At 37.0% G+C, this 13,655-nt stretch overlaps 1 protein-coding gene across 10 annotated transcripts in view; it reads left to right on the forward strand.

Annotated features, from left to right (window-relative positions):
* Positions 1-13,655, forward strand: part of PIKFYVE (phosphoinositide kinase, FYVE-type zinc finger containing) — a 108,329-nt gene that overhangs the window by 62,403 nt on the left and 32,271 nt on the right. For all 10 annotated transcript variants that reach the window (XM_081937810.1, XM_081937813.1, XM_081937809.1 and 7 more), the window contains 9 exons: positions 1,007-1,136; positions 2,780-2,960; positions 3,592-3,666; positions 5,298-5,405; positions 6,689-6,829; positions 8,225-8,351; positions 9,202-10,361; positions 11,612-11,712; positions 13,041-13,112. In XM_081937810.1, the coding sequence (XP_081793936.1) occupies positions 1,007-1,136; positions 2,780-2,960; positions 3,592-3,666; positions 5,298-5,405; positions 6,689-6,829; positions 8,225-8,351; positions 9,202-10,361; positions 11,612-11,712; positions 13,041-13,112 (2,095 nt within the window). The remainder of the gene's footprint in view (positions 1-1,006; positions 1,137-2,779; positions 2,961-3,591; positions 3,667-5,297; positions 5,406-6,688; positions 6,830-8,224; positions 8,352-9,201; positions 10,362-11,611; positions 11,713-13,040; positions 13,113-13,655) is intronic.

Consider the following 13,655-nt stretch of genomic DNA (forward strand, 5'->3'; position numbering starts at 1 on the left):
CTATTGATAGTATCCCAGAGGAGCCCCTGTATAAACAATCCGTGCTCATCCCACTATCATTTTCATTAAACAAGCTCAGAGTCCTTGAAATGTAACACCAGCTCTTACTTTGCACAAGATTATCAAATGCTCAAAGAAAGAAAAGAAAAACAATGTTTCCAAGCCTCTAAGGGGCAGTGTTACTTCTTTTCCTCTACTTTTACTTCCCTCTTTATATTACAAACTTAAGAAAAAAAATTTTTTTAAAGAAAATACAATAGGGCATTGAAAAAAGAAAAAGAAAGTAAGTCTTAAACAATAAGTATTAAAAAAAAAACAGTCCAGTTTAAAAAATAAGCGTTTGTAAAAATTCCAGCAATAAAAGGATTAAAGAAAAATAACACACTATGTTTGACTCAGGCTTAATCTCGCCGCTTGACCTCTTCTGTCTTCAATTTTAACTTTACTTTTAATCTTTTAGGGTGTTCTCTCATCTAATAATAAAAATTATCTCACCAATTCAACACACTTTCTCTCCAGCTTTCCTTCCGTTCTGGAGCTCTCCCAACTTTCAGCAGCTTTAATGGCTGCTTCTCTGTCGCCGGAAAAAAGGGCTTCTCCTGGATTTACCAGGGACTTTGCAATGTCCCTGGGATCAGCAAGATGTGCCCTTCTCTATCACTGTCTCTACAGGACAGTTTAGGTCCAAAAGGAGTGTCCAGTGGCAGAGATATCGACAGCGATCTTGGAGCTTCAAGATCGCACGTCCTACCGTCACAACACCAGCCCCACCTCCTAGGAGAAGTATTCTTTAGTCTTTAGCTGACTGCAGAGTACAGCAATTTTTCCAATAATGCTCCCCCATAACTATGTTTTGCCTGCAGGATGTAGATCTGTGCTAAACTATACAAGTTATGATTTTATTAGGGCATTGGTCAGAACCGTGATAATGAAGTTATAATCTGTATTTAGTGCACAAATTAATATGCAAATATGCAATTCCATCTCTATTTTTGTTTGTTTTTAGAGTCACTTTTTAACCGGAGGGTTGAAGAAAAATCCAAAGACCTTTTCTTCACACCCCTAGGCTGGCATCACAGCAATCTGGATCTGCTGAGGGAGGAGAATGGGGAAAAACAAGCCATGGAGAGGTTGCTGTAAGTTGAGTGAAAATGAATGAAACCTGGAAAATATTTTAACTTTTGAGCATAGTGACTATGGCCCCCCAGTGGCACCAATTTACAGAAAATTATTACACATTGAGTAAGAAGTAGAAAACAGGAAATCTGTTCTTAATTTCTGTAGTGTATAAGGGCTGAAAGGAGTTTAATACTAAATACATTTTCTAAATTTTGATTCATATATTGAAAACTTTTCTATGTCAGACTAAAAACATTTCTCATTAAGATCTTACAGAAAGAGAAAAGAGGTAAATAATGAAATGGATTGTTTAGCTAAGAATGAGAAAATGTACAAACTTTAGTTGACTCCAACTTTTGATCCTCCAAAAAGGATAGCACAGATAGTCCTTAAGATTAGACTGATCATTTAATGGCTGTTCAAACTTACAACAGACCATCAAAACGTACATACAACCCCATTTCAAAGTCATGATGGCTGCCGCGCCGCTGCAGTCATTCACTCTTATCACAACTACAGGTACATTGCAGTGCCCCCACCTCTCCCCCCACCCCACTCCACAAGGATTCCACAGCACTTGGGCCTGCTCCCCATATGTCCATCACCCGTCACATTTACCTTTGGAAGATTTCCTGGCTTCATTTTGGAGAAGGAGGATTTTGCTTTATTGTGATTTGCACAACACTGCAGTACTCAGAAACTTCCGCAATCTTGTACAGATTTCATTAAGGCAACAAAATGGAGCACTTTTTTTCTGGGCCACACAGCTGCCATTTTGTGGGTAGGACAAAATAATGTCTGTTTCGGGAATTTTGCCATGCAGCCTTGCAATGAAGCGATCTATTCTAGCACCCTGGAAGGCTTCAGAGCTCTTCAAAAGGGAGGAGAAGGGTGTATCCCCTGACGGGATGGGAATCAGGCTTAAAGCCTGGGAAACCTGGTATGAGTGGAAAGAGGCCTGTAGAGACCCAAGGGGCAAGAAACAGAGCACAGGTGGGATGGGAGAGGTCTTAGGAGGACCATTGCAGGTGGGCCTAGGCCTCCAAGGGCCTCCCTTACCCCTGATGTACTGCATGCTCTGCATAACGACCTGCACGTTCACTTAATGATTCATTGGGGAATGTAGGATGTTGGGGTTATTAAGTGGGATGCTTCATTACGATCGTATCATGAGGACTAACTATACTAAACATATCATCAGAACTCTAACATCAGTGCAAGGCAGAGAACTTGTTTTTATCACTGCTTGGCTACTAAAAGAGGTATGGATTATTTCTATTGAAGTGAACTTCTTTGTTGCTTACCTACAGTAAATGACTCACCAAGAACTTGTAATTCTTTTTTTAATCCCCCCTCCCCCTCTCCCCCAGCCAGAAATACAAAGAAGTTTTCAGATAGATGTCACATATCTAACCAAGTCACATATTTTACACAGATTCTTGAGCACTTGTTTTCATATTTGGAAGTATTTATCCTGAAGTTACATACTTATAATTTTTTCCAAAGTTTTTGCAAATTTTGAGCATTTGCAATTGACATATGTGAAGTTCACTACTAGACAAAACGTTCGTATATTTGCACAGAATCTGCCCCAATATCTATAATGACTGTAGCTCTGCTCTCTCTCTCTCTCTTGAACCTTTACCATGTTTATCTGCAGCTCTGCTAATCATAACCACATGATGGCTCTGCTTCAACAGCTGCTATACAACGAAGCATTGTCCCTCTCCTGGCGTGATATAATTGTGCCAGTGGTCTGCCAGGTGGTTCAGACTGTTCGACCTGACGTCAAGAACAGAGATGACGACATGGACATTCGCCAGTTTGTCCACATCAAAAAAGTGAGTCTCTCTGTGTGTGTTTAGAACTGAAAAAGGAGAAGGGGGGGGGGGCTTTTTTGAAAAGATGTCCTTTCTTAAAATTAATCCAACTATACTCCTACTACCAGGGATTTGCCTACTTTTCTGTTTTTCACTGTCTAGTCAAGTAAAACAGGACAGGATAAACCAGGGGTGTCCAAACTTGGGAACTTTAAGACTTGTGGACTTCAACTGCCAGAATTCCCCAGCCAGCCATGCTGGCTGGGGAATTCTGGGAGTTGAAGTCCACAAGTCTTAAAGTTCCCAAGTTTGGACACCCCTGGGATAAACCATCAGGCTGGCTAGTTAATTAACTGTATTCGAGAAGGATCATATTCATCCTACCTTAAATCTGTATATTACCCTGGCATAATTTTTTATGTGCCATTTTATGTATTTAACTTTATTGTAAGAAGAGATTTTCTTTTTCTCTTCTGCCAACTATCAACATAATTGTACTGTCTGCTGCATCATTGCTAAGGAAGCTGCCACCCACAACTTCCATTTTCATCAGCCACTATGGATTAGAAGGACTAGGACTAGTTTGCTTCCTAATTTAAGTTGGAAATTAGAAAATGCAAACTTAACATAATGTTTTATTATAATTTTGCAGATTCCAGGTGGAAAAAAAATTGACTCTGTAGTGGTGAATGGCTTTGTATGCACCAAAAACATAGCACATAAAAAGGTATTGGGGAACCATATTTATATAATATGGGGGGGGGGATACAGCAGTGATATTATGAATGTTCTATGCCAGGGGTGTCCAAACTTGGGAACTTTAAGACTTGTGGACTTCAACTCCCAGAATTCCCCAGATAGAATGCTGGCTGGGGAATTCTAGGAGTTGAAGTCCACAAGTCTTAAAGTTCCCAAGTTTGGACACCCCTGTTCTATGCAATTCTTAATGACATGGCATCTTTTGCTCTTTATGTTATTACACTTCACTGTGGTTCTGTAAAAAAGTATTTATCTGCCCTTTTCCCTTAATTTTTGGATATGATGAAATGTCATCTAGAGCCTGAAGCAGCAAAGGCATCTCTAAACAATGCAACCGTCATTTCTACGCTTGGCAGTTATGACAGCCATTTTTTTCTACATAACATTTATTCATGAGTCTGAAGAATCACAGAGATACTTTTGATGTATTTTTGATAAGCATCAATTTTTCTTTTAACGAGTTGTGATTATCCTGTGCTTTGTTGTTGGTGAAATCATGAAATTCTAATCACAGTAAGATAGATCACTGCATATATCTGGATTTTTCTTATTTGTGACTACCTGGAACATTTTATGCTGCTGTCTCAGAGTGATTTTGACAGAATGGCTCCTTATGGGAAGATTCAATATTGTTGTATAAACTGCGACTTTGTGGATGTGACTGAGCGCTGTACTTAAGTTTTCTAAACTTCTCTAGACTGATGGGGGTCAATTACTTTTTTGGTGGAGATCTTGAGAAATTTACTTTCAGTGGATTATGTTGTGTTTGCAGAATCTCTGTAAGGAGAACTTATCTATGACTAGCTGATAAACCGGCGTTTCCCGGGTATTTATTTATTTATTTATTCCAATCCTGTATTAGATAGGATTTCTAATGTTGGATTCCTCCCCCTTATCAGAGGGAGCCCTCTTTTGGAGTACTGTGAAGCCATTACCATGCCAACTCCACTACACTGTACAGTAGAAGCCATTTTACAGCAGTACGGTAGAAACCATTTTAAGGTACAACAGGCTGTATATTAATAGAACACACACCCCGAGGGGTGTTAGGGGTGTCTTACCCCCACAATATTTGTTTCCAGAGAGTAAGTCATTTGTGTACCAAGTTTGGTTGAAATTGCTCAAGGCGTTCCAGAGTTCTGCTGGAACATACACACACACAGCCATTTTTATATAGATAAATGAAGGGGAGCAAACATTTGTAGGGAGCAAACATTTGTAAGAATAGCAGAATAACAGAGAAGGAAGCGACCTTGGAAGTCTTCTACTTCAACCCCCTTCATAAACAGGATAGCCTATATTATTCCTGACAAATAGCTGTCCAATCTGTTCTTAAAAACCTAAGGCCTAAGAGAGAGCCTTGGAGTACCCCACTGCAGGCTACCTTCCATGTAGATGTAATTCAGTTAAAGACTACATGTTGAGTGTGGTTGGTCAGCCAGTTATGAATCCATCTGGTGGTGATGCTCTCTATTCCACATTTTTCTATTTCGGAAGTTTCAAACTTAACTGTGTGACGCTGAGCTACAGACTTGTTTTACCAACGCTGCAATACAACCTTGCAGAGGAATGCATTTCATAATTTTTATCTAATTCCAGATGAATTCCTGTATTAAAAACCCCAAAATCCTTCTGCTGAAGTGTTCCATTGAATATCTTTACCGAGAAGAAACAAAATTTACATGTATAGATCCCATCGTCCTCCAGGTGAGAATAGTTTTATTTTCCTTGTCCTATTCATTCACATTAACATTAAATCAAAGCCTAATGAATTAGTTTGTTTATGGATTTTCGAGGTTGGTTTTAGTAACATTTTCTTAGCGCTTGACTAGCTGTTCTCAGGCTAATTGCTAAAGGTTTCTCTTTTAGAGACTTTTTGGCTGTGTGCAATTATATATTTAATATTTATTATACAATTATGAATACACAGTAATATTTTATAGCACATTATATTTGGGAATTTTATAGAAAACATTTACAGGAAATAAATGCTTCTGCCACCATCTTTCTTCCTAGCCGATTTGAGATGAAATGCCCAGTGCCGTGTACTATGTTTCACATGTGCTTAGAAAATGTTCAGTAAATGATACTGATTTTAACTCTTCTAGTGTTCAAGAACATAGTATTCCAGCTCCTGCCTACCTAGCAGTTTGAAACCATGCAAACTTGAGTAGATTAATAGATACCACTTTTGTGGGAAAATAACATTGTTCCATACGCCTTTGGTGTACAGACCTGCTGGCTACATGACCATAGAAAATGTCTTTGGACAATGCTGGTTTCTTTGGCCAAGAAATGGAGATGAGCACTGTGTCCTACAGTTGGACATGACTGGATAATGAAATCTTTAATAGTATTCAAGAGCTCTATTAAGTATTCTCAGAACAATTTTATACATGTTAACTCAGGAATACATTATGGGGTTTGTTAAGTTTGAAGGAGGCAAGAGCACACACAGGTGATTTTAAAGTCTACATAAAGCTAGCCTTTGTATACCTATTTATATGGGGGAAGATATATTATACTATTTGATCAGTTCCAAAAAGGATAGGCAAAAAAAGAGAAGAATGTTTCTCATAATTTTGAGATTACATGTGTGAGAATCTCTAAATATATTTTCAATAATTTAATTGTGAACCAAAAATGAAACAATTTTTGAAGCATTTCTTCTCAATCTTAAAAAGAATGTGTCCTAGCATTTTGAATATAAAATGTTTTTAATGAGTGAACTGAAATTTTAGAAATGTATCTGATTTTTTGTTTATGATTTAATTATATAATCTGTTGTATACACAATTTAGATGATATGTAAATTATGATGGTACTTTCCTCATCTCTCCTATCCCTTGGCAATATCCCATAAAAAAAAAGAAAAGGAAAACTCAAGTTTTTTTTAGTTCAATCTTGAAGAACTCCAGAAATACTCTAGTAACCCTTTCTGATTGTGCAATGCTCAGTGTATGACTGCAAAGTCTTTTTTATCATTTTAGGAAAGGGAGTTTTTAAAAAACTATGTTCAGCGAATAGTGGATGTCAGACCTACTTTAGTCTTGGTTGAAAAAACTGTGTCCCGTATTGCTCAGGACCTGCTTCTGGAACAAGGCATTAGTTTGGTCATTAATGTTAAGCCTGTAAGTACTAACATTTTAAATTATATTATGATTGTGTACTTCAAAGTGATTCCACATTATTAAAAGCTCATACATCTTAAATATGGTAAAATGTAATGAAATGTATAGATAAATCATTCTTTTTGTGTTAATGCACATGTAAATAAATTCTTGTATACAGTATTTTTGATAAAAAGAATTGTAATGCTTTCATGTATTCGGCAGAAAACAAAATTTCTATAAAAACGTTTAAAAGTTATAGAAAAGGATTGAACCAAGAAGTAAACATTAAACCTCCTAAAGTAACCCATATTGTTCCTTTTGCGGTTCTATTTTCTTGCCATTCTGCCATTTTTTAATGCTTTGTTCTTTATGACATTGACACAAAGCTAAATGTTTTATTTGTTTATATATCAAATTTATATAGCCCCAAAATCTTTCAAAAATCATATTCTTGTGATAATCCCTTACTTTCATAAATAGATTCCTTGCTTTTGTCATTTTGGTTCTTTTCTGTTTGTCTACAGTCTGAATTCAAATACACTTTATCTCTTTTCACCTTTAGTTGGAAGTTTGCATTAAGTTCTCTAGTTTGTCTAGATGTCTGTCTTCTTGTCTTGATTATGTTAGTTATTTCTGTGGCCTTGTTTGATAATGCATTCTTCATTTTCTTTTTTGTGATGTATTTTCTGGCTTCCTCTTTTACAATAATATAACCTTTTCCCATAATTTTTCATGTTCTTTATCCATTGGGTCTTTGAATCTCTTTCTAAGCTTAATTTTATATTTTTCTGGAATTTTATATCTCATTTGGATTAGATCATTAGGTCTTTTTAAGGCTTATGAGTACTTCTATGATTAGAGCTGATGTCTATGGAGATTCTTAGTCATACAGGCCATAGTCCCAAAGGTGCTTTTTCAAGACGCAACTGACTTCTTCAGCTTGGATGACAACTGAAACATTTTAAAAAACAAAACAAATCCAGTTGCCTCTTGAAAAATCACCTTTGGGACGATTAGAGCTAATGGTGTAATCCACGGTCAGGACCCAGCAGTATTTTGCAATTCAGGAATACCTAAAGATTTTTGGTAGAGGACGTTTATACAGGGCTGTAAAATGGTTATGCCAATAAAAATACTGAAGGAGACTTTTGAAAATGAAATTGAAAATAATACAGGTAGTCTTCAACTTATGTTTCAGCAACTATTCAAAATTAATATGGCCCTGAATGAAGAGAATTAAAACCTCTGCTCAAAGTTATGGCTGTTGCAATGCCCCCATGGTCACATGATCAAAATTTGGGTGCTTGGCATGTAAACCATTTTATGTTCTTGAGAGGAAAGGTGGGATATAAATCTGATGACGAAAAGACACAAGAAGCCAAAAGTAGTCTATATCTTCTTAATGTTTTGCAGCATGTTCTGGATCGAGTAAGTCGGATGACCCAGGGAGATGTATTGATGTCAATGGATCAGTTGTTAACCAAACCACACCTTGGGACCTGCCATAAATTTTATATTCAGGTGTTCCAGTTACCTAATGGTGAGTAAAGCCAAGAGGTTCTGTTATCCACTTATGTCTGTCTGTCTGTCTGTCTGTCTGTCTGTCTGTCTGTCGAGACTAATGTGAAGATAAAATAAATGTTATATGATTGATTGACAACATTAATATAACATTGGAATTTATGCAGTGCTTTTCTTATGGCCATCTTAAAGTTAGGACATAATTCTTATTTACAGGTAGCAGAGGTATACTGTAAATACATATTATAAAGCCTGTCTAGTACAAACTCAGAGCACAGACTGTTATAAATAAGAAATGTTCAAAAAAGATGTACTTACTCATCTACTGCAATTAAAATAATGAAGGGTAACATACAATGTGACAAAATATTTCATGGACCAAAAGCTCACTTTGTCAATGGCATAAGTTTGTGGAAGTAAAAAAACCCAAAACAGTTCATATGAAATACATAAACTAAGCAGAACATGCTAAAACCCAGGAGGCCCCTTTTCAGTAGCTGCCATCTTTTGCTGTATTATCCTGGCAGTTTTATGGAAAGTTAACCAAATATTATTTTGCAAACCATTCATGGTAGAACCAGTGACGTTACATAAAGATTTCTATTTACTTTGTGTTTATTTGTGTGTGTATTTATATTTCATGTTATTTTCACAGTTTAAAAGTGTTTGTTCAATCTATAAATAAAACTCTGAACTTGATGGATTGAAAGATATAATGGAAATCAGTTGAATTTCTGATTGGACTCTGTTTTGAATACATTTTGAATCATTAATAACTTTGACTAACATATACATATTGGTCAGACTGCCACTCTATGTAGTGAGAGTAAGCGTCATTATGTAGTAAGCATCATTCTCTTCTCTTTCAGAGCAAACGAAAACTCTGATGTTTTTTGAAGGTTGCCCTCAACACCTGGGCTGCACTGTCAAGTTGCGTGGTGCAGGAGAGTATGAATTGGCTCGAGTGAAGGAAATCCTTATTTTTATGATCTGTGTGGCCTATCATTCCCAGTTGGAGATCTCCTTCCTTATGGATGAGTTTGCCATGCCTCCTCAGTTGAGCAAAAATGGTTCCTTCCAGAGTCTGATGGAAGAACACGGGGAAGAAGATGGGCAGCAAGATCTCCTGAACAGAGAATTTGACTTAGCAGGAAAAGAGGCTGATATGGCCTCAGATAAGCTGCCTTTTATATCCGGATCTATGTCTCTAGATGAGATAGGCTCCCATGAACAACGGATTTGGACAGAAGACGATGACCAGATCAATGGTGATTTACAAGAAGCTGCTCTCCAGAAGCAGCAAGGGTATCCTCTGGTGGATTCCTTATACAGAACAAAAATAATTTCTGAAGCCCTTTTACCTCTTGACTTAACTGAACAACAACTAGGAATCTTAGATACCGAACAACTGGAAACTCTAGGGATAATTAATGACTACCAAGAACCTAAAAGTCAGGCCAGAGAGTTTAGAGATCCTTTGCAAGATGACACTGGGTTGTATATCACAGAGGAAGTGACTTCCTGTGAAGATCGCCTCAAAACGTTTTCTTTAGCATTTAAGCAAGAACTAAAGGATGTTATTCTCGGTATTTCCCCAGTAATCTCATTCCGTGAGCCATTTCTTTTAACAGAGAGAGGCATGAGGTGTCCCACTAGAGAATATTTCTCAGAGCAAGTTTTTTTCTCTGCTCTGCTCAACAAGGAGTACAAAGAACTGGATATCAGAAGGAAGAAACAATTGTTAAGGGATCTCTCTGGACTACAAGGGATGAATGGAAGCATCCAGGCCAAGCCTATCCAGATTCTACCTTCTCATGAACTTGTTAGAACAAGAATTGCTGAGCCTCTGAACAGTAGCTCAAACCTGGCCAGAATGGTCGCTGACTTCCGAGCCAGAGGAGGAAGGATTGTGCAGAAAAACACAGATCCATTTGTTCAGTCTAAAGAAGCATCGGCTGTGAAATTAGGAGTCAAGAGTGAAGATGATGAAAAAATGTTCATTCAGAGTGAATCTCTATGGTCTCAAAAAGTGAGTGAATATTTTAAATAGTTTGGTGGATTCTGGAAGCTTAAGAAATAAACTTTTCTAAATATCTTCCAAGAAAGTATTATTTTCAGGAATTTTGAAATTAAATTCTACTCTTGCCCAACCCTCTACATAAGGTTTTAATCTTGGTTTGGTAAGAGTTAGCATTAGAGTGCATCGTAGCAAAAGCTATGAGAAACAGTACAGGTAGTCCTTGAGTTACAACAGTTGGGACCAGAACTTCCATTACTAAGCAATGTGATTAGGAATATAGTGAGGTACACAGGTGCAGCAAGTAGGTTATTGGGCACCATGGCAGGCACTAGGGAGCACAGGTGAGCTGGTAGGGGATGTGGGTGGCAGGGGTGCTATGCATTATGAGATCCTTGGAATTTTGTATTCTAGTAGGACTCCTTGAGGAAAAAAGGTGATGGAAGATGACCTACAGGAGTGATTTGTGACCTTCCCTGCAGGCATCCCCATTGACTTTGCTTATGGGAAGCCAGCACAGAACGTCACAAATAGCAATCACATGACCATGGGGATATTGTGATGGCTGCAATTATGGGGATTGGTCATACGTTCCCTTTGTTCAGTGCATCATAATTTTGAATAGCTGCTAAACAAGTGGTTGTAACTCATAGATTACCTGTAATCCTGTCCTTAAGGTGGGAGGGAAACATATTAGACAAAGAAAGAGTTTAAATTGAAAAAGAAAGTGTAATGTGCATGGCAAGGGGGTGATTGCTGCAGAAGAAATGGAGAGAGACATGCAACAAAGATTTCACATACATTTAAGAATGGAATTATGTAGTTCAGATATCTTAAAAGTTTATCACGTTTGACATAGCATTATCCCAAATTCTATTCCTACATTTCTGTTACCTGTAAATATTTAGTTTGCATAAAGTCAAATTAAATATTTTTACATTATAGGTATAGGTATAATAAATGGTGCAACTATGTTTCATTTTCTTGTCTTGCATCTTTATTTAACTTTTTCTTATTTCTTTACTATGCTTGGTATGTATTCCTTACCTTGAAAGGCAGATTGGTTTGTATGTATGTAAATACTGATTATGATTTATGTGCCATCAGGTTCATGTTGTTTCTTAACAACCACATAGAGAGACCTTCTGTACCCAACCTGGCTCTTCAGATCTTCCATCATTGTACTCATAAACATTTTATTTTTTAGCCCATCCATTGCTAACATAATATAATAACTGTTTTTCATTTACATGTCTTCCCAGGTGGACTGTCTTAGCTGTGCAAACCATCAGAGACTGTGTGTTTTGTTCAGTAGTTCTTCAGCCCAATCTGGCAATGCTCCAAGTGCCTGTGTTAGCCCATGGTATGATACTAATTTTATTTACTTTAATTACTTAAATTTGTGCCCTAAATACTTCCCTTCTATTTGATGGGGAAATATTCCTTAGAGGCTTTCCATTTACTCATTTGTAAACATGCAGTTACTACTCCTACAACTACTACTATTACTGCTATACAACACGGGGTTTTTGTAATCCTGGGGGAGAGGCCTCTTTGAGACCCCACCTTCTTTTTTCCCATCCTATGCTTTTTTCCCTCCATGGTTTTTTTGTCCATTGAATGGTCCATCAGTGACCCAAAGAACAGGTTTTCAGGGGAACCCTGGGCAGAGTTCAGTTAAGAGGCGTAAGAGAGCACTCTTTTCAAGAATTCCTCATCAACAGCTACACTCCAAGTACAGCTGTGCAAGCAGAAGATCCCGGGTCAGAGTCGGCCAGTTATCCATATTGTTTTCTGGGAGAGTACCACACTTACAGCAGTAACGAGTGGGCAGTGGCTTTTCTATCGACAGGTTTCCCTCCTATCTTAAGGACAAGAGGAAAGTCCATTGCCATCTCTGGGTGGATGAGCTCAAATCTACTTTCCAACCAATGTAGCAATGAATCAGATTAGCAAAGTTTTGCTTCTCCCACGTGCCCTTTCCCCTCAGATCTGATAAAGCACTTAATCTTCCGCAAAAGATCATATAACACTGAGGGTGGTGTTTCAAATTCAGTGCATCTCATTAAAACCAAAACTTGAATGGCATTTTAAAAATGGGGAAAGAAAGGGCCCAAAAATTTTAAATTATTTCTTGGATACAGACATATTTTTGTGCTACTTAAATATATACATATTAGCATTTTGTTGAACTCACGCCTTGCGGTATCTGACATTCTTTTATCCATTTATTTTATTTACTAACTGCTTAGATCCTTATGGAGCCTAGGCAGTTTGTGTTGAATGAATGGCAGACCATGCAGTATATAGTATAACATGCAGTTGCAGTGATGCAGTTTGCTGCTTCTGTCTTCCAAATCATAAAATATGCAGCAGCAGCTGCATTTTCCTGCAGCATATTGATGGAATAACTGAATTTATATCTTGCTGTAATCTCACAACTCTTGAATATTTGATTTATTTTATTTTGTTTGTTTTATCGGGTTTACATTGCAAAGAAGCAAGAGAATAGCAGTAATTGTCTAAGGCCAAGAGAGCAATGTTGATAATGAATTCAAAATCAGTTAAATTCTGTAGAACCTCATTTTTTTTCTTTGACATTTGGAAAAACAATAAAGGCCTCTTGCATGCAGGAAATGTCCAATAACTCCAATTATTTTAAAGGTAACTGTCTTAGTTTCTGTTTTTTAGGATGGTAGTAATGGAGTTCTATGGGAAGAATGATCTCACCTTAGGAGTATTTCTAGAAAGATATTGTTTCAGGTAAGAATATTTGATTGTAAACTATCATAAAAATAGGCTCAGTATATTTAGGGGATTGTTTCATAGCATTCCATGAAAGCATTTCATTCACATTCTATGAAGGTTCCAGCTATGGTATATTTCTGATGCAGTAGCACAGTTCATTTTGATGTAGTAGTGATATTTACTGGGAGTGTTTTTTATTTAATTTGCTTCATCAATCTGGATTTTTATTAGAAAGATAAATATGACTATTTTATCATGTTCCTAGTAAAAGAAAGAAGTAATAGAGAAAGAAATGCTGTTTATTCAGTCAGTGACCAGCAAAATCTGAAAATACGCAATACAAAAATAAAATTAAATGAGATAAAATACTAAGAAAACCTACTCTATAATAAAAATGTCACATATGCTACCATAATAGCACCCGTGCAAGTGTAAATCTAAAGTAATATAGGCTGTGACTCACCTAATATCAGTTAAAGCAAATATGCATTAACTCTGAAATGATGAACAAAACAGAAGTGGTTATTCTATTATCAGTTATGTCTTAATTTCATTGCA

Source organism: Natrix helvetica (assembly GCF_964273705.1).
Source record: "Natrix helvetica genome assembly, chromosome: 1".
In the NCBI taxonomy this organism is placed as follows: domain Eukaryota; kingdom Metazoa; phylum Chordata; class Lepidosauria; order Squamata; family Natricidae; genus Natrix; species Natrix helvetica.